This window comes from Eucyclogobius newberryi, unplaced genomic scaffold, assembly GCF_026437365.1.
Source record: "Eucyclogobius newberryi isolate DKJ021-1_F unplaced genomic scaffold, fEucNew1.0.hap1 SCAF_17, whole genome shotgun sequence".
Classification (NCBI taxonomy): Eukaryota; Metazoa; Chordata; class Actinopteri; order Gobiiformes; family Gobiidae; genus Eucyclogobius; species Eucyclogobius newberryi.
The window spans coordinates 12963632-12991074 of record NW_027315801.1 but is presented as its reverse complement, the minus strand read 5'-3'; the positions used below and the strand labels follow the sequence as shown (position 1 = coordinate 12991074).

Genomic DNA, 27443 nt, shown 5'->3' with positions numbered 1-27443 from the left:
AAAAGATTTTATTTCTGGTGGTGTGTGTGTGATTTTGTTGCTCCAATAAAACAAACCGATTTTTCTTTTTACAATATTTAATAAAATAGTAAAGCAACTACCACAACCCAATAACCATATAAAGTGTCTAACATAGAAGAATATTTCCTCCTACACAAATGTACATAACTCTTGAACTCTGAACTTGAAACGGCTCCCAGAACCAATTTGAAGCTGTTTTTGTAACTTGTCATGTAAATAAGATATTCTTGTGCAAAGTAAGTGAAGGTGAGATCAGGTGACCATTAAACAAATATTTTACCAAACTAAACTTAGAGTTGAGTCACTAAGAGGGTGCACGACATCACATGACTTCGTAGCCGCTCCGGATGCCTTTCATCAACAGGCAGGCGAACACCACACCCAAAATCTAGAAACAAAGTAGAATCATGTATTTTCAAACACATTTTAAAAGGAATGCCCAAAATCTGTGCATCTGTTTGAACTTACTTGAAACAAGGCGATGACAAGTGCTGCGACTATGACCCACTGGATGTTTGCCTTCAGCACGGCCTCCACAGCGTCATGACAGCCCTGTAAACACAAGACATTTAAACAACTATTCCTCTGTCAGGAACACATCAATAAACATTTAAGTTCTTTATATCGTTATTGGCCTTTATCTCTTGTATCTCTGTTTTAGAAAGTAATATAATGTATCTACACAAAGCACACATTACTTTATATCTCAGGTGTGGAGTCCATCTACTTGCAACAAAGAGTTACAAAGGGGATACAAACAAAGCTAGCTTGTCCCTGACAGGCTAATGTGAGCACACAGTTGCACCAGCTCTATGACATCACAGATCTGGGAACGAGTGGGAGAGGACTTGACAACAGGATTCATCAAACTTGTGTGAATGAAGCTATTGGGGGAACAAGGTTATAATGTTTCAAAGCTCAAAAAGTCACATTTGTATATGTGTTACGGTGACAATAGTCAGACTTCTGTTATTGTCATATGTGTACATGTTATGTGTTGACACTTGACCCGGATGCTCTACGGCAAACACTATATTGGGAGTGTGACCACCTGCATGATATCTGTAATCAAACCTGTGTGACAAGGATTACCTCGTGCTGCCTGTGTTCTGCAATAAAGCCACGTTTACAATTAAACTACCGCTCGTCATTTTACAGTTATATGCACAGATGTGATTGGTTCAGCCTGAGGGCCTCTGGTTGTCTACGTTCCACACTGGCTGCTGCGGCGCTTGGCCCAGTGCCACAAGCCTCTACGTTGCTCTAGTGCTTAATGTCTTGACGCAAACAACCACAAAACTTACTGTATTAAAGGCTTTTATTTACCACACCTAATGAGCAGTTCCACAATCCACTAGTTCCACTGGTTTCCACAGTTGTCTAATATGTCACGTGACATCACTTCACGATCAGTTCAATCAACTAAAGCAGAAATAATGGCTATTACAGTGGCCTTCAATAAAAAAGTGTGGTCTGCTCTAGAGGAACAGCTTTGACACTCGACTCCTTCTGGACCAGGAATGGCATGTTCACCAACTGCTGTCCAACTGCCGCAGGCGCCACAGGACGACATCTGAGACTTATGTGCATGCAACCAGTACTTTCTTAATGTGAACACTCATATATTTATTAATATATTATGCCAATATATTAGGACAATTTGAGAAATAAAAATGGAAAATTATAGGAAGTAGTTCAACAGAATACCTCCACTATTAAACAATTGCACAAAATAAACATGTATTCATAAACATGTCAAACACATATTCATGTGCAATTACTGTCGTGATCACATGCAATGGTATTTATGTATTTATTTATTTTTATCTTTATTATTTTTCCCCTCCATCCCTTGTTGGATAATGGAAGGTTTTGTCTATGGGAGTTTTTGTTTATAGGAGATCTTCTACTGAGAGTGTTTTTCAAACTTCCTATAAGTGATCTGTTCTTTTCTTCTGTATCTACCTCTGTATCTACCTGCGTTGCAACAATGAAATTTCCCCATGTGGGACAATAAAGGAATATCTTATCTTATCTTAACAGAATACCTCCACTATTAAACAATTGCACAAAATAAACATGTTTTCAGGGGTGATTACTTTTCTGTTGTATCATTTAAATATTGCCCATTGTTTACAATCTGGTTGCTAGGTGGCAGTTGCGGAATTACCTCTACCTATGTCATATTTTATAAACATCACCAAAATTGCCAAACTGGCCATTTGTATCCATCCAAGTGGAGAACTAAATATGCTGTCTATGTTGTTAGGGTTATGAAAAAAGTATTTTGCCCTCAACAAAATGAAATGCATGTGATTCTTGTATTATTCTTGTCAGACTATTACTAATCACTAGAGTTCTTTACCTTCTGGTAGACTTTGGAGGCGTCGCTCATGGTTCCTTTTCCACAGTTCTTGGTGTCATTGATGCAGCACGAGTCCGGCACCGTGTTTCCTTCAGGAGTTGAAGATCTCCAGTCGCTCGAGCTGTTCGCGCCACAACACTTCAACTGGAAAAAAAAGAACACACATCATGCAACTTGACAAAAGGAAACGGAAGCACGTTTCAGATTTTTTATGGATCATGTTTAGTGGTTCTCCTTCATCACCAGCTTTACGCAGAGAAAAAATATGATGTTTTTTTGTTTGTTAAAATAAATAATGCTATGAACAGCTTCTCTTTCGCTTATACCTCTGAGGAAATAGACTCAAAAAGAAATCCTTCTGTGGTTCATTTTACGGTCGATTTAATTTGCGCCTATGAAAACCCTGAAAGTAAATAGCGGTATCTTATGCCAACAGTGAGTAAGAAACACAGTCTCCAACAGGATCCAGAGTGTTGGGCGAAGGTGTTGTCTGTCATCTTAGGTTCAGGTTAAACTCACGTCGTGCTGAAGTTTGTCCACGGTGGCTCTGAACTCGTCGCTGCTGTTGTTGTAGTTGTTGATCATGTCTGCGAGGCTGTCCTGAACCACAACAGAGACCTGCCGAAAAACGTCAGAATAAACAATAACAGACATAATAATTAGGGTTTAAACAGGTTCATCGCTTTGTCACAATTGTCAGCTAATACAGTCATGGAATCATATTGTTATCTGAACTTGACATGAACTCCAGAACATGTTATGTGATGAGAAATGAGGAGGTTTTATGAATCAAACTAAGTAGTATTTACATCAAATAAAGGAAACAGCCGATTGCAGGTTGTTGAAGAAAAGTGCTGTTTTATCTGAATGGTTCTGGGTCAAATTGAGTAAATATGTCATAATATTGGGCCTTTTGCAATCGAAACAACTAATCGATTAATAAAACGGATTATTGCAGGATGAATCGATTTGTAAAATAGGTGTTAGTTGCAGCAGCCTTAGACTTACGACAGCGCTAGTGTTTGGCTTTACTTTTTAAGTAAGATTCGATTAGAGGAGGGATATAATCGATAATATAACAATTGTTTCTTTAATTTATGTAAAAATAAGACTATGTTGACTATATTGTTGGAAGTCAAAACTATCGTGCAGTGTAATTTTTTTTGTCTTTCAAATGAGAATGTAATTGTGGTTAATCTTAGGTTCTATAAAGAGTTGAGTCTCACTCACTTTGTTTCTGTAAATGTATCCGGCGATGGCGGCTCCGATCTCTGCGATGATGACCAGACTCATGAGGATGGCAAACTAACAAAACAACAAGATCATTGATAATAACAGATAATAAGAATGCTGATGTTATTCATGACCTAAAATAACATGGAAAACAGATGAACAAGTACTAACAGGTGATAGTTTAGGTAAAAGTATCATGTTGACAAAATCTACTTAAAAGTATTCAAGTAAACTTTTAAAATGTACTTTAGAGTCAAAAGTAAAATACAGATATATGCTCTCTAATGTATTAAAAGTAAAAAGTACAAACAGTTTAAACAATTATTCACAAAATAAAGTTGTCAAATCATAACTATTGTGTAATTTGTAAGGATTTTGGCCCTTATTTACAATATGGTCGCTAGGTAACACTTGTAGAATTCCCCTATATCACAGCTGCTGCTCATGTCCAACTAGGAAGTAACACTGTCAACTTCAACAAAATTGGCAAATTGAGGATGAATAGACATTGATAAGATTTCACTTAAATCTATTACTTTAACGTTTGTAACCAACACTGCCCCACTACCAGAAAATGTACTTGTCCCATAGACCAGTGTGCTGGACGTTACCATGGTGACCATGCAGTAGTTCTCCTTCCAGGCACCGCAGCAGCCGAAGAAGGCGACGAGGAACACGATGACTCCCAGAGCGATGAGGAGGATGGGTGCTCCAGAGGCCGAGGGGTCTTTAATAGACAGAGTGCTGTGAAGAGAGACTTGCACCAGGACGCCCACCACGATCAGAGCCAGGCCACACAACTGCACATGAAGAGCAGGAAACAAGGCATTAAAAGACACAACTGCACATGAAGAGCAGGAAACAAGGCATTAAAAGACACAACTGCACATGAAGAGCAGGAAACAAGGCGTTAAATGACACAACTGCACATGAAGAGCAGGAAACAAGGCGTTAAAAGACACAACTGCACATGAAGAGCAGGAAACAAGGCGTTAAAAGAGTCACACAGCTTTACAAGCACTATGACTGCTGTACGTGTGTTGCGATCAGCCCACTGTTGTGATCATGGGCTAAACAAATACAATGGAATATAAGATAAGATAAGATATTCCTTTATTGTCCCACATGGGGAAATTTCATTGGTGCAACGCAGGAAGATACAGAGGTAGATACAGAAGAACAGATCACTTATAGGAAGTCTGAAAAACACTTTCAGTAGAAGATCTCCTATAAACAAAAACTCCCATAGATAAATAAATAAATACCATTGCATGTGATCCCGACAGTAATTGCACATATGTGTCACGACAGCACATAGATTGCACATGAATTTCACAGTAATTGCACATGAATTGCACATGAATTCCAACAGCAATTGCACATATGACAGAATTGCACATCAGTATTAGGTTAGGTCAGTATTGCGACGGGATAACGTGACGATCTCCGGGTAAGACGACTGTTCTCCGCAGTTTCATGAGTTCCTCCTTTGTGGAAACGCGGTACGGCGCCGGCCGGGGGGCGGGGCCGGAGCCGGGGGCGGGGCCGGAGCCAAAACACATCGCAACGGCACGACGAAAACACTCAATCCAGCCGAATAAAGTCAAAACAAGTTAATTTAAAGCGATTCCAGTGCGTGTCTCGATCGTTCGTGAAGTTCCTCTGTCATATAAACGTGTATATAAACGTGTACCGACGACACGCCGTACTTTAGCGCGGCCGGAGGGCGCGCGGGGGGGGGGGGCTGGTGGGCTCGCTCGGAGCTAGCTCACGTCACAACAACACAACGAACGCAACGAAAAACGCTCAAATCCAGCCGAAAAAAGTCAAAAACAGTTGAATTAAAAAACTATTCCAGCGCGTGTCCCTATCGTACAGTAAAATAGAAAAAATATACTAACTATATTTACAAAATATAGGAGATAAAGCACAATAAGTGTGAGAAAGAAGAGAGAGCGTTTACACCGGGCTGCCAGCTGTACCAGCGCCTTATGACGTAAATATAATCAAGATTGAGGCCATTTTCTCACAAGACTCAGGATGGAGGGACTGGAACCTTCTTGTCGCCATGGAAATGTTGTTGTTTTGCCTGTAATGTTCCACAAAATGATATAAAACGTAGTCACCTCCATGCAGACACCACCAGACCTGCAACTGCTTGATTGCTGTATTAGATAAATGAATGAGTTTCTGTTCAAGCAGGTGACGGCCAGACCCTCCACCAGAAATATTACTTTGGTCGGGATTGTGTCATCAAGTTTTAGTGTAGCCTAACGATAAACTAATGGAGATTTGAAATAACTAAATACTAAACTTAGCATTGAGTCAAAAGTATTATACTGGGCACAGTGGTGGGAGAAGTTTGTTGTTACTCAAAAAGTAGATACAGAAGCAAAAAAATACTCAAGTAAAAGTATCACAGTAAAAGTAAGTTTCAATCCAGTGCTCGACAATTTGCTGCATGTCATTCCCCAGTCTCATCCCCATTTCACGCTGCACTGTCCTGTGCAATAAAGAATAAATACTAAAAAATCCTTTTGAAAAAAAAAGTAATACAATTTAAGTAAAGTAAAGTAAAATCCAGTGATAATAGTATTTAGTGACCCAGCAGTGAGTTGTTCCATTGCTCTTTTGTTCAGTTTTACATTCTTTTGGCAAATGCATCTCTATGGACGTTTAGCACACACTTGCAACAAACATGGTGAATTTTCATGGAAACAGTCCTTTTTAAGAGCTCTAGAGCTCAGGTCTGTTCCCTAATTCTGGTTTAGTTTGGCTTACTTTGTTGCTATTTCCATTCGAGGGAAACATCTAGTCTATTCTCAGATCTTTTACAGGAGCAAAGCCTGAGCCCTGAGGAGCTTTAGGGAATGATGAGCCTGAGTTCTAGTTTATGACAAACGAGATTGAGCAATAAGTCTGGATTTTTTAAAATTAACTTTCAGGAACAGCTTCCAGAACATAAGTATATAATGTGTGATAATCGATTTGACTTGTATCTGTATTAATGGTGCCAATAATTGTGAATCATGAAATAGTAGAGTTTCTTGTTACAAAAAAACATGAAACTTGTTGACATCCCCGACAGAGGACAGCTTTGTTCAGGCTCAAGGTTGTGCAACACTCTTCTTCTCACAACACCTTACAACACACTGCACTTTACTCAAAACCTGTCAGTGACAAAACCAAAAAGAAGAAAAATAAGGATGTTGCAACAGGCAAAGTGTAAATGAGGAAATACAATATGGATTCATCATGGTTGTGGGTGATGTGTGTAACAGAGGAGTGAACTGTTTGAACAAGACCGACTTGGATCAACCATAAGGCAAATAGAAGCCACTTCCTTTTATTGACAGTACCACGTATGGACAGACGCATACTTCATTAAAAGCCCATATGACAAGTTTGCAGTTTATTTTAAATGATCACTTAATAACGTGGGATAGAACCTATGGTAAATGTGTATCATAGCTTTACACCAATCAAGTGGCAGTTAGTAAATAAGAATTTTTAAATAAAATTTACAGGAAGTTGCCGAATCCCTCTGTGATGTCATCAATAAGCGACATTCCATCAAAAATGTAGGGACAATTTACACACAAAATCACAAAACGTTATCAGGTATTATTATTATTCGTCAAATCAAAACTCTAACCCACTACTTTAATTTATATGGGTTTTGGTCCTTGTTTACAGTGTGGTTGCTAGGAAACACCTGCAGTACCCTATGTCACATCTGCTGCTCAGGAAGTAACATAATCTTCACCAAAATTGGCAAAATTGGGGAATACGTTTTAGTGAACGGTGTAATCTTTCATTTGTGACCTAAAAAAAGAAGGCAAATCAGTAAAACTTTACAATTATTGAAAAGATCATCTGTATCTGAATTAGAGTTTACTTTTTTGCTAATTCTGGTATATTGTATTTTTAATAGTAAAGACAGTATTTCAAATTCAGGATGTTTTATTTAATAAAGTAAGATGAGATAAGTTGTTTTCAATAAATAAATGAATAAATTCCCTCAATAAAGGGAACACTAACATTGTGCCAAGTCATACAAAAGTCAGTAAATAACAGTGAAGTCATATCAAGTTATAAAGTACATAACCTGATATGCAAATAGCCTTTTCATAGGAGGTAACTGCTCACACAAAACATTTATTAGCATAATTTATATAAGTAAATACATGGATATGTTTAAGTGGAAAATCAGACTCATAACTTAGATGACTAGAAGACGTAACCCATGACCTTGTGACTGATGACTGTCACAAATCATAAGATCATGTTGTCATGATAACGTAATACATTCTTAATCAACCAACAAAGCTAGTGGTTTAGTCATTTTGCCTATTTGCCAATCCATTTATTCTAGTAAATTAGATATTTGAGTTAGCTCTTTGAGCTTAGGGTCTGTTTTTCCTAAAAAAACTGACTAAAACGAGCCCCAAGTCAAACCTTTGGAGACTCTAAAGACTCTTTTAGCCTCTAAATTAAAATTAAAATGTAAAGAAAAAAGTAATAAAGTCCAGTGGAATCTATATTGAAGTCCTAGTATTTTTTTGGGAATAGTTTTATTTTATTTGTAACAAACTGACGACAGGAAACAGCTTTACTTTTATATTTAATGTCAGGTAAGGCTGGAAGATATTGACAAAAACATCTCATAATATTACTAGATTACATCAATCCAACACAAATGTGTTAAAACGTGTCTATTCTCAAACAAATGTCTGTAAAAATAAATCAAGTACAGAAATATCACCTTATGTCCTTATTTGAAAGTTTACAACATAACATTTCTTTATTCATTTTTACTCAGGTCTTTTGGTAGCCTTTTTGAAGCTAAACGATATACTCGATATTATAACTTTGTCTATCCTCAAAACAACATCCACAGACACAGATGAGTAAAGTGCTGCCGGAGCCACAGTGAGGAGCCGAGCCCAGCGCAGTCGTCCGTGCTTGAGTGCAGGCCACGCCCTCGGGGTATTAAAATATTTGGTCTTCGCTCAAGTATAAAGCTAAAAGGCTAATGTATCGCAGCAGCAGGAACAGTGCAAGTATAGAGAGAACAACTACATCTATTATTGTGGTGTCATGATACTAACAAACTCTATTTCAATATTAATGAATTTGACTTGATTGTTGATTACAAAACAAGGATTAAAAAATGAGCTCGAATGAGTTTAAATCCAGGTTAAAAACATACCTTTTCTCTCTGGTTTTATAAACACAACTGAGCTGAGCCTGAGTCATTATTTTTATTAACTTCATGTGCATTGTATATATGTATTATTGCACTTTACTGTACAGGCTTTTAAAGTTATAAAATAATATTAAGGTTTATAATAAACCTTAAAGGTCCCATAACATGCAAAATCGACTTTTCAGAGCTTTTAACCTTCTTACATTGCTATTTGTGCTTCATATATGTACCCAGTGTTTTTTGATTGATTCCCGCAGTGTTTAGCTATATTACAGACTATCTCCTTTCCTCGAATCTCCAAACTGACGGAGGGTGGCTACAAGACCGCGTCATACCCACAGGCACGCGTCACCATCCCCCCTCACCCTCAGATCTATATATATATATCTGTTCTGCGCACGCTGTAGAATAAACACCAGATTTATTTAGTCTCAAAGTAGTGTTGATCTGAAGTTCTATCGTTTCTCACTCACTGGCGCGGAGTGGCGCATCGCGGAGCAGACAGCTGTGGGGGACACACTACGTCACGGGTGGGCGGGGCACACACGCGCTCTGAGACTACGTCACGGGTTGGGCGGGGGAGCCAGATCGCTCTTCGCAAGGGTGGGGGCGAATATCAAACCAAGCCGTCTGCATTTCCAGGTTGGTGAGGGGGTCCAAGGTCTGGGTGATATTTCTTAACTATTATGTTAAGGGTGTTGCACAACCCTTATTATTATCAATTATACACTTAGGATAGACTACGAAACGTGAAAAAAAGCATGTTATGGCACCTTTAAAGGTGGAATGGACAATTTTTTGAGCAAATTTTTTATCATATTTCCTCGTGGCGTGGATAAATCATTTGTCCTGCCACGTATCAATCATAAAACGCACCTATCGCTCACCTGCAGTCGCGTGCGGTTTGTCCCCACGTTTCCGCGTGCCAAAGCGCATGGATCTATTATAATATAGTTCCCTCAGTGTATGGGGCAAAATGAAGACTGAGAAAGACAGCTCGAGCTGACGCAGAAGTGGACAGAAATCTACGGGAGACGAGAGATGCGATGCCTCCGTTGCGCTAATAAACAAACGCACGTGTGTGTTGTATCAGTCTGCACGGGGGAGTGGCATGCGCACTTCCGCCTGCATTCTCAAATCGCCGAAAAATCGTCCATTGCGCCTTTAATATTATCATTGTTAAACTCTACTACAATGAAATTTACCCACGTGGGACAATAAAGGATTATCTTATTTTACTGTAAATATTTAACAGATTGAGGGAATAAGCCAATAATCCATCCATCCATCCATTTTCTACCGCTTGTTCCCTTTCGGGGTCGCGGGTGACTGGAGCCTATCCCAGTGACTTCGGGCCTTAGGCGGGGTACACCCTGGACACCCTGCTTCTTAAACTACTCCAAATATAATATATAAAAAGTAAAGCTGCATCTGATCATTGTTTGTTATTGTGTACTAAGTCCATCTTGGGGCTTCAATGTTCTCGCTGAGGGGTTTGGCATGGCGGGGCGCCATGCTTCGACTGGTCACCACCATGCCCAAAAGATGCCCGCAGGTATTAAGATAACTGTGTGAAAAGCGGGATCTTAAAGTACTACGGCGTAAATAGTAGTACAATTTTTAAGTATTTTCGCGAGCGCCCGCAGAACACTGGGCTTAATGTTTTGTTTGGTATGTAAATTAATAATTGATCTTTTTTTCTCTTAACCGCTGTACAGAAACCACAGTGCTGAACAATAATACAAATAAAAACAGGAATAAAAATGCAATAAAATAAACTACTTTTTTATGCTTATGTTGAAATAGTTTAGCTAATAAAATTGTTAAAATTAAAGAAGACATAATAGTAATGCTTTTGAGATCACCATTTTATTTTTAGTTAATAAAATGTTGATCTAAATGGCTTATGAATGGAAACAACTCCATTAACTTCCTGATTATTTTTGAATGATGGCCACTAAAAAATTTAAATGAATCACCACTAAGTACAGGGATGTGGGCGGGGATAGGGGGTAGGTGAAAAACAGAAGTTGTCCGAGCACAGTTGCCGGACAATACGGGACAACTCAAACATGCAGAAATTAATCAAAATACAACTTTGTTTAAAAATAAGATGAAGGAACATCATCTGTTCCTTCTGTTCTGTTGAATGAACTGTTATAGTGGGTAAACTGTCATAAAAGCAGATTTTGCTTTAAACTTGGTGTCTTTTTGTAAGATTTGTCAGATTTTTAACATGTTAATAAACCAGGTCAAACAGCAGACCTTACTTGACCTTCTCTCTATCAAAGCTGTAAAGTGTGCTCACGACATCACACAAAAGATATGGTCATATTTGTACAGTGGGTCACACGGCGAAGTTACACTACTCAAATCTAGTCATAAGACCAACATACCATCAGCGCCACCTCAGCTGCGTGTGCTCATAAAGCTCAGGAAGTGGCTCTTTGTATCAGGAAATGAGTGGTGAAAAGTCCCTATTCTACTCTAATAGTGATGTATAACAGGGACGTGCAATTATTACTTTTGAATCGTGGTAAATATCCTCATCATGCTCTAATAAATGACAAAATAATAAAAAGACAATAATTCTGCCCTGAATGATATTAGCGTTTATTCTGTTCCATAAAACAACTCGACAAATCCACTCCTGGCTTTTAAAACATGAATCCCAAAACGTCACTAATACATGGTCATAAGTGTTTCTTTACGTTTACTTTAAGAGGAACTTTTGATGATACATATTTAATTGTTTCAAAGGATTATAGGATTTGAATGAGACAATCACGTTTCTTTTACAGTGCAGAATGAGACGTTTTAAACAAGAGCTGAAACTCCAGGACAAAAAAAGGAGGCAAGGATGTTGATAAGCACAACATCCGATCAAAGTCTTATCTGATTTGAAGAGTTGATTTACTTACCCAGAAAATGAAGTTGAAAAAGAAAACGAGGTACTTGACACATTTCAAACCGCCCTCGACAGCCATGATGGTTTGGATTAGTGGTCTGGAAAAAAACAAACCGCAACTTCACTTTAATAACACATTACATCATAGATTACGCAGTTTAATTGTCAAAGGAATATATTTATGACATTGGAAAAGAGTTATATGGTATCTGACATGAACACAGCCTGTCTATGGGAGTGGATCTCACTGAGGTATATTTTTCCACAGACGAGTTGTTTTTCCTTTCAGAACAGCTGAGTTGTCCCGGGACAGTCATCCATTTGCCTGCTTCATCCTGCTTCATCAGTTTGCTCAAAACGTCTGAAATCAGTGCTGTGATTCTGGGCCATTCAGTTAAAAAGTGTAATAGAAATACAAATGGAAAAGTAGGTGTACTTGTACAGTCTTCTCTACGATCACAAGTGTTCACACAGAACAGCGTTTCAACATTCTGCTTCCTCAATTTGGAATAACTAACAACACGTCCAGAAAGTTAAATAACTGATACCAACATATCTGTTTAAATCTGGCTTTCTTTTCCCCCATAATTCTACCAAAATATTCTGTAGTTTATTTGCAATTTTTGATTTGATGGATGTTAGACTTCTGCAATTCACTGTAAAGCTTAAAAAGAATCAAAAAGTGGTTTGAAAACTGCTTTTTTCTGTTTCTGTTTTTGGTAACAACGTATTATATCGTGTCCAAATATGTTGAATATGTAATGTTGTCTTGAAAAAGAGGTACCGGTAAGTCATCTCAAAGGGACTTTCCTGGTCAAATAAAGGCTAAATAAATATGAATGAAATCCATGTATACAGGGTGCAGCACCTATGTTTAATAAAGTGTAATATTGCGGTCATAAGGAATAACGGCCTCGCTAAAGAAGAACTACTTTTCAGACTTCTGCTCAGGCCGTTACGTTCTGCGGCAGTTTAAAGTGGCAGTTGTCACGGCCGAGGACCGCTAATCAAAGCGAACAATACGCGCTTTGTTACACGAGAAATGACCAAATACAACCAAACGCCTCCCTGTTATTAGATTAGTGAAACGTCTGAACGCTGCCTGGCTAATATACAATCACACACGCAGATTAAAGGTAAGCTCTTTTTGCCCTTTTCTTTGAAGTTAGCTTAATGTTATGTTGGGACAAAAAAGAAAAGAGCAGTTAGTGTAACGTTGTTCGAACATTTCCGTCTAAAACAAGGAAACGTGTTGACGTTTTTCCTCTCAAACGCGTATAAAAAAGAACAACTTTAACATAAACACACGTAAATACACGTAAACACACGTACCTTGAGTGAGATCGGTGCTTTCGGGCGTCACGAAGCGGAATGAGGCGAGGAAGAGAATGCGCCTCACAAACTTCAGCGACTCCGCCCTCCGCCTCTCCGCCTGCGCCGTCACCGTCACCATGGCAACAATGACACGGCTCCATCGCAGAGGTAAAAACGTTATAATTAAATGAATAAATAAATAAATACATTATACATGAAATAATCAGTTGTCCAGGCAGTTCCATAGCGTAAGAAAACTGATGAACAGATGAACAGGAGAAGCTACTTGGATGAGTGGCAGAACTGTTTAAACTTTTAAATAAGAAATTGTGAAAGTGCTAAGCAAAATAAACTGTAAGAGATTTGAAAAAAGACTAAATCTAACCACATCTGGCTGTAAGTCATGAAACGATGTAGTCTTTGTTGAATTAATATTCTGTTCTGTTCATTTCCGTAACAATAAGCCTATAGATAACGTCATAAGGCGCTGGTACAGCTGGCAGCCCGGTGTAAACGCTCTCTCTTCTTTCTCACACTTATTGTGCTTTATCTCCTATATTTTGTAAATATAGTTAGTATTTTTTTCTATTTTACTGTACGATAGGGACACGCGCTGGAATAGTTTTTTAATTCAACTGTTTTTGACTTTTTTCGGCTGGATTTGAGCGTTTTTCGTTGCGTTCGTTGTGTTGTTGTGACGTGAGCTAGCTCCGAGCGAGCCCACCAGCCCCCCCCCCCGCGCCCTGCGGCCGCGCTAAAGTACGGCGTGTCGTCGGTACACGTTTATATACACGTTTATATGAAAGAGGAACTTCACGAACGATCGGGACACGCACTGGAATCGCTTTAAATTAACTTGTTTTGACTTTATTCGGCTGGATTGAGTGTTTTCGTCGTGTCGTTGCGATGTGTCTTGGCTCTGAGTCCCCCGGCTCCGGCCCCGCCCCCCGCTCCGGCCCCCCGGCTCCGGCCCCGCCCCCCGGCTCCGGCCCCGCCCCCCGGCCGGCTCATGAACTCATGAAACTGCGGAGAACAGTCGTCTTACCCGGAGATCGTCACATTATCCCGCAATACTGACCTAACCTAATACTGATGTGCAATTCTGTCGTATGTGCAATTGCTGTTGGAATTCATGTGCAATTCATGTGCAATTACTGTGAAATTCATGTGCAATCTATGTGCTGTCGTGACACATATTCATGTGCAATTACTGTCGGGATCACATGCAATGGTATTTATTTATTTATTTGTCTATGGGAGGTTTTATTTGTTTATAGGAGATCTACTGAAAGTGTTTTTCAGACTTCCTATAAGTGATCTGTTCTTCTGTATCTACCTCTGTATCTACCTGCGTTGCACCAATGAAATTTCCCCATGTGGGACAATAAAGGAATATCTTATCTTATCTTATAATAATCATCATCAACAACAGCATAATAATCATAATTAAACCTACAATTTAAAAGCCTAATAATTAGGTCTGGTAAAGCCAAAGTTCAGATAGTGGAGATTCTTACTATTTGCTGTAATATAGCCCGCCTGTTGTACAGCTTGTAATGACAAAGGAACTAATGGAGTCACTAGAATGAGGTCGCGCCCTGTTGTTTCAATGGGCAATCATCTGAAACGCTAAACTAATATTCCAGCCAATAGATTGTAAACTCAAAGTATAATTTATTTATGACATGGCATATGGCTCATTATGAAGTATTAATACAGGACAGGACAAGTGCTGTTGTCATGTAGTGCACTATTGTTACTCATCATGAATATGCCATCATTTAATCAGAGAAGTGACTGTAACTTCCTCTGTGGAACACTTCCTGCACAAACGTTGCACAAAATGTGAGTGAAGATGATTAGAATTATTTTAAACAAAAATAAGTGGTGTATGTATAAACAAATTGAGTAAAACGTTATATTTTAATTAGCAATATGCATTTGGAGTGGCCCACAAATGGGCTGTTAGGAATGTTAATTGTGAACTATGGAACTAAAAAGAAGAAATGTAGCCTAAACACGTTATATAAAATGGACACAAGAGGACACTATACATTTACTTTGGGCAGTAGTGTTGTGCATAAAAGTACATTTCCTGGGCTAAAAATTAGACTAAATAAACTGATTGTAGGAAAATATTCAGTTGTAGTCACCCGGAACACTCAAATGCAGGATGCAGATGCAACTTGTTTTTAAATAAACTAAGATAAAAAGAACAATATTATATATATAGAGCTCTGATTCTTTGGCGTTTTGGTAAAGTAAACTTCAATATTCAGAACATTGTTATCATTGTTGTCTTTGACGCTAGGTTGAGGTCACTTCGAATAAACATAGCTACACCTCCACCTCTACCCTGCTCCCTGTCATTCCCAACACTCACATACCCTTGTATTATAAAATCCCACCTAGGTTGTAACCAAGTCTACTGTATGCAAATAACGTGAGGCTTGTCCAGCAAGGTAGAGACAAATTGCCTAAATTCTTGGCCATTAGCACGAAGACTTTGCGCATTCCATTGCAACTCAACAACCGCCATTATGAGCCCCCGGAACCTGATGGCAAACCAGGAGCCTCCCCACTCTGACTCCCCGAATGGGCCAGGGCGCCTTGACTCCCATGCAGCCCCAAGGTACATCCTTGCAGCCTTAGGGATCATCTCAAAATGGGTTGAAGCTGAAAAGACTTAATATTTTTCGTCTTGAGGGTGGTTGAACCTACATTTCGTCTTTTTGTTGCTTTGAAGCTTCAATACATCGTTGTGGCAGTAATTGTTTTGAAATGCTAAAAAATTCTCGTGCGTACGAGCAAGGCGGATGCGTGCGGGGGATCACGGCACGTGGCGCCGAGCCGTGGCCCGTGCGGGGAGCGGGGCTGGTGCAGCCCCTGACCTTCTCGTGATTCCTTGTACACAGCTTCATTGTTGTTTTATCCACAGTTATGGCGATTGGTATCCAAACCCAAACCCTCGCAGACTATATATCTGTTTTTGCCAAAGAAATTTTAATTAGTCACTTAGCTGATGATAGTACTCTTTTTCTGAGAGACAGTAGCCAAATCCCTTCTGCTTTAACCTTGTAAAGGCGTTTTCTAATGTTTCAGGGCTTTACCTCAATATTAGAAAATGTGAGCTTCTCCCTGTCAAAAATTTTACTTAAGTATCCATCTGTGACATTCCCGTTAAAGACTTTATGAATTATTTAGGTATAATTATCTCGACGTAGGTAGAGCCCCCCCCCCTCTGTTGACAATAGAAAACCGGCCCAACAACAACTCCAGCAAAAGACCAGCAAACGTTTTAATCTATGGCTCCAACGAGACTTAAGTTAGTAAGAGTATCACTAACGAAAGCAGAGGGTATTTCTTGACTCACCTACTCTGCATTATCATTGTATATGAACAGTCAGACACTTAAATCCATAGACCAAATTTGTATCTAATTTTGTCTGGAAAAATCATATCCATTATCTAAGGAAATCTATTATAATGAACTCCTATGAAAATGGAGGACTGAACGTTCTCGATTTTACAACTCTAAATAATACATTTAAGAGATTTCAAGATGGCGCCACTGAAGGCTGCCTTGGCGTTTCATCCCGCCGAGCGCGTGCATGCCGGAGGCGGAGCATGTGCTCGCTGTGTATCATCATGGGCGATTTTAACAAGGGAAATCTCAGCCATGAACTACCAAAGTACAGACAGTTTATTTAAAGTCCCGACCAGAGAGCAGAACACGCTGGATCACTGTTACACAACAGTCAGCAACGCCTTCCGCGCCGTGGCCCGAGCTGGGCTCGTCAGACCACTTCATGGTTCACCTGATCCCCACATACAGACGGAGGATGAAGCTCTCAAAACCTGTAGTGAGGACTTCTAAGAGGTGGACCAACGAGGCAGTGGAGGAGCTACGAGCGTGTTTGGACATAATGACAGACAGGTTTTCAGAGCTGCCACAGATAGTTTGGATGAGTACACGGACACTGTGACGTCATACATTCGATTCTGTGAAGACAGCATTATACCATCACACACCAAAGTCACATTCAACAATGACAAACCCTGGCAAACTGAGGCAGTTGAGACAGCAGAAGGAGGCAGCGCACAGGGGCGGCGATAGAGAACGCTACAAAGAGGCAAAGTACGGGTTCAGCGGGAGGTGTCGAGAGCTAGAGCCCGTTACAGTACGCGTCTGAAGCAGCAGTTCTCAAACAACAACCCCACCTCTGTGTGGAGTGGGCTCTGGCTTCTATAACTATAAGCCCCCCCCCCCCTCTGTTGACAATAGAAAACCGGCCCAACAACTCAACTCTTTCTACTGCAGATTGCAGTGGACTGGCTGGTGTCCTGGTGCAGTGGTAACAACCTGGTGTTCAACGCCCAGAAGACAGTGGAGATGATCGTGGACTTCAGGAAAGTCACAGCCCCCCAGCCCCCCCTCCCCATCTCAGACTCCCCCATCTCCACTGTGGACTCCCTCCGCTTTCTTGGCACCACCATCACCCGGGATCTGAGTGCCTACCATCAGCCATCAAGGCCCACCATCAACTCTCTCACCGGGAAGGCCCAGCAGAGGATGTACTTCCTGCGGCAGCTGAGGAAAGCCAATCTGACAGCAGAGATGATGGTGCAGTTCTACACGGCAATCATTGACTCCATTCTCACCTCCTCCATCACTGTGTGGTACGCTGGAGCCACAGCCAGGGACAAACAGAGACTACAGCGCATTGTGCCTCTGCTGAGAAGGTGATCAGCCGCGAACTTCCATCTCTGCAGGACCTGCACGTTTCCAGGGCTCTGGGACGAGCAGGTCGAATCACAGCCGTCCCTTCTCACCCTGGACACAGACTATTTGAGCCACTCCCCTCAGGCAGGAGGCTAAGGTCCATTCGGACCAGAACCTCCCGTCACAAGAACAGTTTCTTTCCCTCTGCCGTTGAACTCATGAACACTTCCTAAGCACCTTGCACTCACTGCACTGTCACTTCCTATTGCACTACTTAACTTTAGTTTTTATTATGTACATACCACCACTTCCACTATTGTTAAATTGAAAAGTTATGTATTGGTCACAGCACTTTAAACTTTGTTTGACTCGCAACACTTTTATTTTGTATTTTATTAAAATTTTCATCTGTATTGCCAGTATTTATAAAAGTAATGCAGCTATTGTGAAGCTTTTTGAGTTATTGCTGCTCATGTTTGTCTAGTTATGACAAATACCAAGCATTATTACAGAATATACTGTATATATATTTATATGATACAAGCAAATTACATCAGAAATTGCTAAAGATGATGAAAAATATAATTTACATTCTTGTGTAACCTTTTTTGAAATGTTCACAATCTTGTAACCACTAAACACACCAAAATCACTGAGTAATTTAAGGAGATGGGGCACAGAAAGAGCAGGTCTGGACAATGTCAATAATATGTCGTCCGCATATGGATTAGCTTTAAAATCATAATTAAAAAGTTGAATACCTGTTATACTCTGATTTTTCCTGATAGCACAGGCAAGGGGCTCAAGTGCTAGGGTAACTGGGGAGGGTGGGCAGCCTTGTCTGGTGGATCTAAAAAGGTGAAAAGGGGGTGAAATTAAACCATTCGTTTTGACACATGCGACCGGATTATGGTAGAGGGCCTTAATCCATTGTCTGCATACTGGCCCAAAGCCATACTTAGTCAAAATGTGGAACAGATAAGACCACTCTATCCGGTCGAATGCTTTTTCAGCATCAAGAGAAATTGCAACCGCAGGATATTGAAGAGATGCAGCCTCTGACATTACATGGAACAGTCTTTGCATATTATGGGTAGAATAACAACCAGCAATAAAACCAACTTGATCCAAATTAATTAGTGATGAGATGACTTTCTCCAGGCGCATTGCAAGAGTTTTAGCGAAGATTTTATAATTGCTATTTAACAAGCTTTGGGGGCCAAAATTGCCCATCTTAGTGTGATCTTTGCCTGGCTTTGGCAACAGCGAGATAACATAATATCCCTGTACAACAAGGTCAAGAATGGAGATAATACTTCTTGGAAACACTAAAACCATCTTGACCTGGAGCTTTACCGGCAGCGAGAGTTTTAATGGCTGCCTTGACCTCCAGTTCCTGGACCTCTTTGTCCAGATATGTCCTATTGTCCTCTTTCAACTGGGGGAGAGGTGCACTTCTGAGAAAGTCATCAATCATATCAGGATTAAATCTACATTCTGATTCATACAGCTCTGAGTAATATTCTTGGAAGGCCTGGTTTATTTCTTTCTGCTAGCATATTAAAGATCCATTCTGATCATCTATAGCCATTATGGATGAGTTACTCTCAATTTGTTTTAATCTTAGTGCAAGCAACCTACCAGCTTTGTCACCTGTTTCAAAATGTTTTCTCTTCAGTTTATATAATGCAGTAGAGGTTTCTTCATGTATAATTGACTGTACCTCTGTTCTCATGAGTAACTCTGTTCTGATGAGTAACATCAATTCCTTTTTTCTTTGACTTCTTTCTCTATGTTTTGCAGAGCCATAACTAATACTCCAACCTCTACATGTGGCTTTAAAGGTCCCATAACATGCTAAATCGACTTTTCAGAGCTTTTAACCTTCTTACATTGCTATTTGTGCTTCATATATGTACCCAGAGTGTTTTTTTGATTGATTCCCGCAGTGTTTAGCTATATTACAGACTATCTCCTTTCCTCGAATCTCCAAACTGACGGGCGGTGGGGCAAGACCGTGTCATAAGGGCAAGCACGCGTCACCATCACCCCTCCCCTCCCGCCTGCCGCCTCCCGCCCCCTTCCGCGCTGCTGCAGCGCGCTGCTCCGCGCGCTGCTCCGCGCGCTGCTCCGCGCGCTGCTCCGCGCGCTGCTCCGCGCGCTGCTCCGCGCGCTGCTCCGCGCGCTGCTCCGCGCGCTGCTCCGCGCGCTGCTCGTGTCTCCCTACAAGCCCAGACGAAACACGGCTCAAAGAGGCCCAAAACACGGCTCAAAGAGGCCCAAAACACGGCTCAAAGAGGCCCAAAACGTCATTAATGATATCGCACTCTTTACTATTATCACAACGGTGAAGGTTGATGTGGCACTTGATGCAGCAACCGGGAAAATAAACAGAGAGAAGTCCCATTACCGAAAAACCAGTATATATATATAGATCTATAGACATATCTGTTCTGCGCACGCTGTAGAATAAACACCAGATTTATTTAGGCTCAAAGTAGTGTTGATCTGAAGTTCTATCGTTTCTCACTCAGTCGCGCGGCACGAGCAGCGCAGCGCGGAGCTTACGGCACAGCTGTGGGGCTACGTCACGGGTGGGCGGGGCACACATGCGCTCTGAGACTACGTCACGGGTTGGGCGGGGGAGCCAGATCGCTCTTCGCAAGGGTGGGGGCGAATATCAAACCAAGCCATCTGCATTTCCAGGTTGGTGAGGGGGTCCAAGGTCTGGGTGATATTTCTTAACTATTATGTTAAGGGTGTTGCACAACCCTTATTATTATCAATTATATACTTAGGATAGACTACGAAACGTGAAAAAAAGCATGTTATGGCACCTTTAAAAGCCTCCCAGACTGTCTGAATGGAAACAACAGAGTTCATATTCATCTAAAAAAAATCTGATATTCTTTCAGTAATCATAGCAACAAATTTCTTGTCCCATAGAAGCATGTTATTAAAATTCCACGGTTTTGTTTTATGCACATTAAAGCAAGGTGAGAATGTAACAGAGATGGGAGCATGATCAGATTAAGATGGTGTGAATCTCTGAATTTATCACATTTTCTGTTATTGAGTTTGACAGGAGCAGGTAATCTATTCTAGAGTACGAGTTATGTACTCTAGAATAAAACCTATATTCACGAGAAAGTGGGTTTACACAACGCCAAACATTAGTTACCCCCAACAACCTTTGAAGCTCATCTAGAGCAGTGGAGAGAGCAGCATCTGCCGGAAGGGGGCGACTTGAGCCATCTAACAGTGGATTATTTACCAAATTCATATCCCCACCAAGTAGAATAGGCTCCCCCACAAACTTTGATGCGAGAAGCGCTAACTTTGAAAGGAACTCAAATTGCCCAGAAGTAAGGGCATAGATGTTTATGAGTGTAATTTTTCTGTGTTGAAGAATACCAGATACTACGATATACCTGCCACTGCTATCTACAATCACATCAGTATAATGAAAAGATACTTGTACCTCTTGATGCTCCATTCCCTGGCGCAGAAAATACCTGGCCAACCCATCTTTGCTTTAATTTTGATGATTCATTTTCATTCAAATGGGTCTCCTGTAGCATAGCTACATCACATGAGACTTCAGATGTGAAATTATTTTAACGTTTAACTTTATTAGAGACTCCATTAATATTCCAACTGACAACCCTTATAGCATTAGAATCTGACATATACATTTATAATCCCAATATTTAAGAGCATCTTATATTTGATTTCTAAACTTCACTCTGCAACTCCAGGAAAATGACAGGGGATGACGAACATACACACACATACACAGTCACACACATGCTCACACACACAATAGCCAAAAGGCAAAAAGCTAAACAAGAAAAACACGAGAAAGAACAATGTCCCTCCTCTATCCATGATCCAACGGGAGCAGGGTGCAGGTCACGCAAGGCATCCAACAGTCAGAAATCAGTGTCAATTGCTAATCCTTTAAATTTAAATTACCCTTTTCCTTTCCAACAGGAAGAGGGAGAGACAAAAGTCAGCCTAATGAGTATATTGACCTGATAATCATACCTTTTGATCTTTCCCCACACACAGACGGGAGGCTAAAGCTATGTACAGACCGCCGCTGCCTAATCGTGCCAGACGCAGAATTTGAGCGCGTGTACATTTGAAAGGTTTACGCACCAGACGCGCGCTCTCGACGCCCCAGGCACTGTACACAGGCGCGCGTATGGAGCGCTCGAGCTCTCTGCGCACATGCGCAGTAGAGGTGTTGTCGCATGAGCAGTGGAGTTGTTGTCTGTGTGGCCTTTCATTGTGTAAAATTGCAGATATCGAGAGTGTGGTTTTCGCGTTTTTGGTTTGTTTCTGTCTCTGTATTCCACCGTGAATACATCGTACAGCTCCTTTCTCCCACACATGGCCACAATCAGTCTTTCGTCTGCCATTGTTGAAAAAGTGGCTCTTCTTGGGGAATTCCACGGGGAATACCGAAAATGCGAGGGGAAATACGTACGTACATCACTGGAGCGTCAGCTCTGATTGGCTGCTGCGGCGGCTGCGGCGCATCTGCTGCAGAGACCTGAACATATCTGAGCACGTCGCGTAAGCCGCATCGGCCGCCTCGGCCGCCTCATACGCGCGCTCAAAGCGTCGAGAGCGTAAAAAAACGCACCAATCGCGCCGCAAAAATGAAGAAATCGCGCCGCGGATAACGCACTACGTGCTCAACGCGCGTTTACTATAGACTTTGAATGTAAACTGGACGCTTCGGCCGCGGCGGTGTGGAAGCCCCTTTACTCTCAAGTCCTTGATGGCTTCATTAGGTGTTGTGTAAATGCACTGCTCTTCACCCACGGTCACGATGAGTCTTGCGGGGAACAGCAGGCCATAGCGGATCCCCGCTCCACGCAGCTTCTTTTTGATATCACCATACTCCGCACGCCTCTGTTGAATATCAGCTGGAAGATCTTGAAACACACGGAAAGATTTCCCTTTCCATGTGAGCTTTTTCTTCTTCGCCGCAGCTCCTAGAATAAGACGGACAATGTATGTATGTATCCTCACAATGTATGGTCTCGGTGGTTCTCCTGGGCGCAGGGATCTGTGATGTCTGTCCACCTCCGGTGCTGGATCCATTTCACGCCGGTCAAGAATATAACGCAATATTGCGGCCAGCAAGCCTTCTTCCAGGCCTCTTTTATGTGCTCTTAAATGCTCTCTTTATTTGGACGCCAGGCAGCCTGACGCTGTTTCGTTGTCGCTCGCGGAGGGCCTTGACTTGACATAAAAAGTTTGTCTTTGTTTGGGAGGTAGATTCCTAATTTTCTTCTTAAAACATTACATTTTTAGAGGTGTTCAATAGTTAGTTCTCTGACATGCGGACGCCAGGTAACTCAGACCGTGATACATACCACGTGATGTATTTTTTTTTTAAACAATTAACTTCCCTACTCTTTAATACAGCGTATTCATTTAAAAATAAAATGGTAATGCTTATTGGCCCCTCATTGTAGCTCTTTTAAGCATTATATAATTTATTAGTGAGATGATCTCCATGATAATACTCAGGGGAGGGGCTTGAAACTTTCCTTTGGCTCACGCCAACAACAAACAGATTTGTGAAGAATAAAAAAGCATTTACAGGTAAGATTACACTCTGGAACTACCCATCTCCCCTTCTCTCCCTCCCTTTCCCTCTGGGCCGCGCTGGTGGCGCGTCCGACGCTCAAACGCCCCCGACGTGTTGCCCCACTCTTTGAGAAGGACGGCTCACAGGCACAAAACTTAGCGAGATCATCATCAATCCATTTCTTGACAGTGATCTCTTGAGTGTCCCTGCAGTCGCTGTTTTTTGTTTGTGTTTGACAGCGGCAGTGTGGTGTTTCTCAGCGCGCACATGCGCTCCGCTACTTCCGCCGCTGTAAAACTACAACAATAATCGTCGTCTGTAGTGTAGCGCGCCCAGTTTGTGCATAGGAATGGCTTTGGGTATGTTCACTGCGCTGTTTTTGCCAATTAAAAATATATTACCACAAAAATTAGCGTCGTCAGTATGTCCGGAGCCTTGATTTTGGAGTCGGTCAAAACAGATTTTTGTATTGGTCATTGACCGTGTCCGACCCGTAATTTCGAGGCTTGACTTTATGTCGGTGTCTCCCAGTCGCCCTCAGCGGCCTTCAGTTTGTACAAAACGCTGCGGCGGGTTTTTAACCAACACACCCAGACGTCAGCACATCACCCCGGTTCTTTTTACTCTTCACTGGCTTCCTGTTTCTTTTAAGATATGATAAGATAATCCTTTATTGTCCACACATGGGGAAATTTCATTGTTGCAACGCAGGTAGATACAGAGGTAGATACAGAGGAAAAGGACAGATAACTTATAGGAAGTTTGGAAAACTTTAAATGTTTCAATGTTTAAATGTTTAAACATTTATGTTTATTGTTTTTAAAATTTTACTTTTTGTTTTTAAAGTTTTAAATGGCCTGGCACCATCTTATTTGGCTGAGCTCCTGTCTGCTTATAACCCAAGGAGGTCAACAAATCATCTCCTACTGGACGTCCCCAGAGACAGACTCCATCACAGATTTTAACCTTTTTAAATCTAGGCTAAAGACACATTTATTCAGACTGGCTTGTAATGACACATTATTTTGTACAGTTTGTTTTTTATTTAGTTTTATGTTTTGTATTGCCTTGATTTTATTGTGAAGCACTTTGGTCACTTCAAGTGTTGTAAAGGGCTCTATAAATAAAGTTTGATTGATTGATTCTCTTTTTGATGTGTGTTACATGCACAAATCTAGTTATTTTGATTAATTATCTTTTCTTTTGACTTAATACCGCTTTATATATTTCATTTGAAGCTATTTTGCGTTGACGGCAGGTACTTTATAAAAAAAATTATAATAATTTATTTTATTTATATTGTAGAAATCAATAATCTAAGTGTGGCGGATCCGTAAACCAAGTAATAAAATAACTAAGGCCTTATGTATATTTTGTGCAGTTTACTTTGTACTTTATGACACGTTTTTTGGGAGAGTTAATTTACCTTTACCTGAAAGGTCTTAGTTATTTTATTACTTGGTTTACGGATCCGCCGCACTTAGATTATTGATTTATACAATATAAATAAAATAAATTATAAAACAACGACAAGACAGAATTTCTAGGCGCAGTCAGGGGTCGGAGGGTGTCCGGTTTGGGGACCACAGGATTCCATCTCTGCTGTTTGCAAACGATGTTGTCCTGATGGCTCCATCAAACCCGGACCTGCAACATGCACTGGGACGGTTTGCAGCCGAGTGTGAAGCGGCTGGGATGAGAATCAGCACCTCCAAATCTGAGGCCATGGTTCTCGAGTGGAAAAAGGTGGCTTGCCCTCTCCAGGTGGGTGGGGTGTCCTTGCCCGAAGTGGAGGAGTTCAAGTATCTCGGGGTCTTGTTCACGAGTGAGGGAAGGATGGGGCGTGAGATTGACAATCGGACCGTTGTGGTAAAGAGGGAGCTGAGCCGAAAGACAAAGCTCTCGATTTACCGGTCGGTCTACGTTCCTACCCTCACCTATGGTCATGAGCTTTGGGTAGTGACCGAAAGAACAAGATCGCGGATACAAGCGGTCGAATGAGTTTCCTCCGCCGTGTGGCTGGGCGCTCCCTTAGAGATAAGGTGAGGAGCGCGGCCACACGGGGGGAGCTCGGAGTAGAGCCGCTGCTCCTCCACGTCGAGAGGAGCCAGCTGAGGTGGCTCGGGCATCTGTTCCGGATGCCTCCTGGGCGCCTCCCTCGGGAGGTGTTTCAGGCATGTCCCACCGGGAAGAGGCCCCGGGGAAGACCCAGGACACGCTGGAGAGATGTCTCTCGGCTGGCCTGGGAACGCCTCAGGATCCCCCGGAGGAGTTGGAGGAAGTGTCTGGGGAGGAGGAAGTCTGGGAGTCCCTGGTTAGACTGCTGCCCTCGCGACCCGGCCCCAGATAAAGCGGCAGAAAATGGATGGATGGATGGACAATCAATTCTGCACAAAACATGATTTTACTCCTTCTTTTTTAAACTTTTTTTTTTATCAAGTAACACTTTGGCAAACCAAACCATAAACCCATATTTACCAACAATTTCAATACAAGGAATCGTGAATATAGACAAAAAATGTAGTAATGTTTTCATTAGAAAGAGCTTATGTGAACAAACTTTCCCAGGTCTGCAAAATAAAAATAATATTCTCAATAAATTCAATAAAAAGACCGTATCAAAACATAGAACTATGTACATGGTGTTTACTGTGGCTCCTAAAGTAAAAGAAACACATTTCAAAATAATGAACAATATATACCCTTCCAAAGAATTACTTCAGGTACGATTCAAAATGGTAGAAAACACTGGTAGTTTCTGTAAGGAGGACATTGATCATCTTTTTTTCCAATTGTGCTGCAGTCCATCATTTTTCTGGATGTAAATACAGAACTGGATCAATTCTATATTTCCATCATCATTATTTGCATTAACTAGGGATGATATAATATTTGGTATGTGTATAAATTGTATTTTATGTCTTGCTAAATTCTAAAATCCTAAAGTGTGCCCCCAACTTTGTTTTCTTTAAAAAATAGTTAAAATTATATGTTAAATCCTTGAAATGTATGAATGGACCAAAAGCAGAAACATATAAGAGTTCTTCTATTAAGAGTGTTTTTTAAACTTCCTATAAGTTATCTACCCTTTTCCTCTGTATCTACCTGCGTTGCAACAACGGAATTTCCCCATGTGTGGACAATAAAGGAATATCTTTTACGTGTGAAATCCCCATGGACTCTCTGGACTCGAGCTGAATTTGAATTTCCTTTGATCTCTTTGTACTCTGCCTTTTATGCACTTTGCTCTCTTTGCAATACTTTGCTCTCTTTGCACTACTTTGCTCTCTTTGCACTTTGTTTTATATGCACTTCTCTATGACGCCATGTTTGTTAATCTAGTGCTGTCCTAGATCCATGGTGCTGTCCCATTTTAAAGTGGCAATTTTTCTTCTTCTTTGGTGTTTTAAAGAAGCTGGTATCCAAGTGTTACATTACCGTCACCTACTGTATATATTAGACTTTTTTCTTCAGGCTTTATTATTTAGACTTCACTTTTTAGACTTTATTCTTTAGACTTTATTCATTTAGACTTTACTCTCCCCCCTCTCCTCCTCATTAGAGCTTAGCCTGGGGTTTTGATCATATGAAGATAGTTCATATAATAATTTCCACAAATGATTTTATTGACGGTTTGTTTCACCTTATGCTAAACGAGGCATAAGGTGTAACTGACTAGCTAATATGCAATCACACGCAGATTAAAGGTAAGCTCTTTTTGCCCTTTTCTTTGAAGTTAGCTTAATGTTAAGTTGGGACAAAAGAGAAACGAGCAGTTAGTGTAACATTGTTCAAACATTCTACGGAGCCCCGCAAGTGACATCAGTGGGAACGTGATAATTATATTGTGGGAACGTGATAATTAAAAAAAAAAAATAAAAAAATTTCGGTGAAAATATTATATTCCGCTGATGTCACTTGCGGGGCTCCGTACATTTCCGTCTAAAACAAGGAAACATGTTCTCACGTTCCTCTCAAACGCTTATAAAAAAGAACAACTTTAACGAGCAGAGAAGTGAACACGTAAACACACGTACCTTGAGTGAGATCGGTTGTTTCGGA

General features: G+C 41.0%; 1 protein-coding gene across 2 annotated transcripts; it reads right to left on the bottom strand.

The window, feature by feature from the left end:
• Positions 1–59: 59 nt before the first annotated feature.
• cd63 (CD63 molecule) lies at positions 60–27443 on the bottom strand. 2 transcript variants are annotated; one of them, XM_072449221.1, is made up of 8 exons: positions 27419–27443; positions 11750–11834; positions 4231–4419; positions 3617–3691; positions 2906–3004; positions 2387–2530; positions 490–573; positions 60–409 (listed from the first exon to the last, which is right to left on the bottom strand). In XM_072449221.1, exons 2-8 carry the CDS (start codon positions 11813–11815, stop codon positions 344–346), a joined length of 723 nt encoding a protein of 240 aa, XP_072305322.1. In that variant the 5' UTR covers positions 11816–11834; positions 27419–27443; the 3' UTR covers positions 60–343. The 2 variants fall into 2 exon arrangements, with proteins under 2 accessions (XP_072305322.1, XP_072305321.1); XM_072449220.1 differs by lacking the exon at positions 27419–27443 and adding an exon at positions 13069–13148.

Coding starts and splice junctions, on each gene's coding strand:
- cd63 (XM_072449221.1), bottom strand. CDS start 11,815: ATGGCTGTCGAGGGCGGTTTGAAATGTGTCAAGTACCTCGTTTTCTTT. Junction 3,692..4,230: donor ACTACTGCATGGTCACCATG/GTAACGTCCAGC, acceptor TTGTTTTGTTAG/TTTGCCATCCTCATGAGTCT. Junction 410..489: donor TTGTCATCGCCTTGTTTCAA/GTAAGTTCAAAC, acceptor CTTTGTTTCTAG/ATTTTGGGTGTGGTGTTCGC.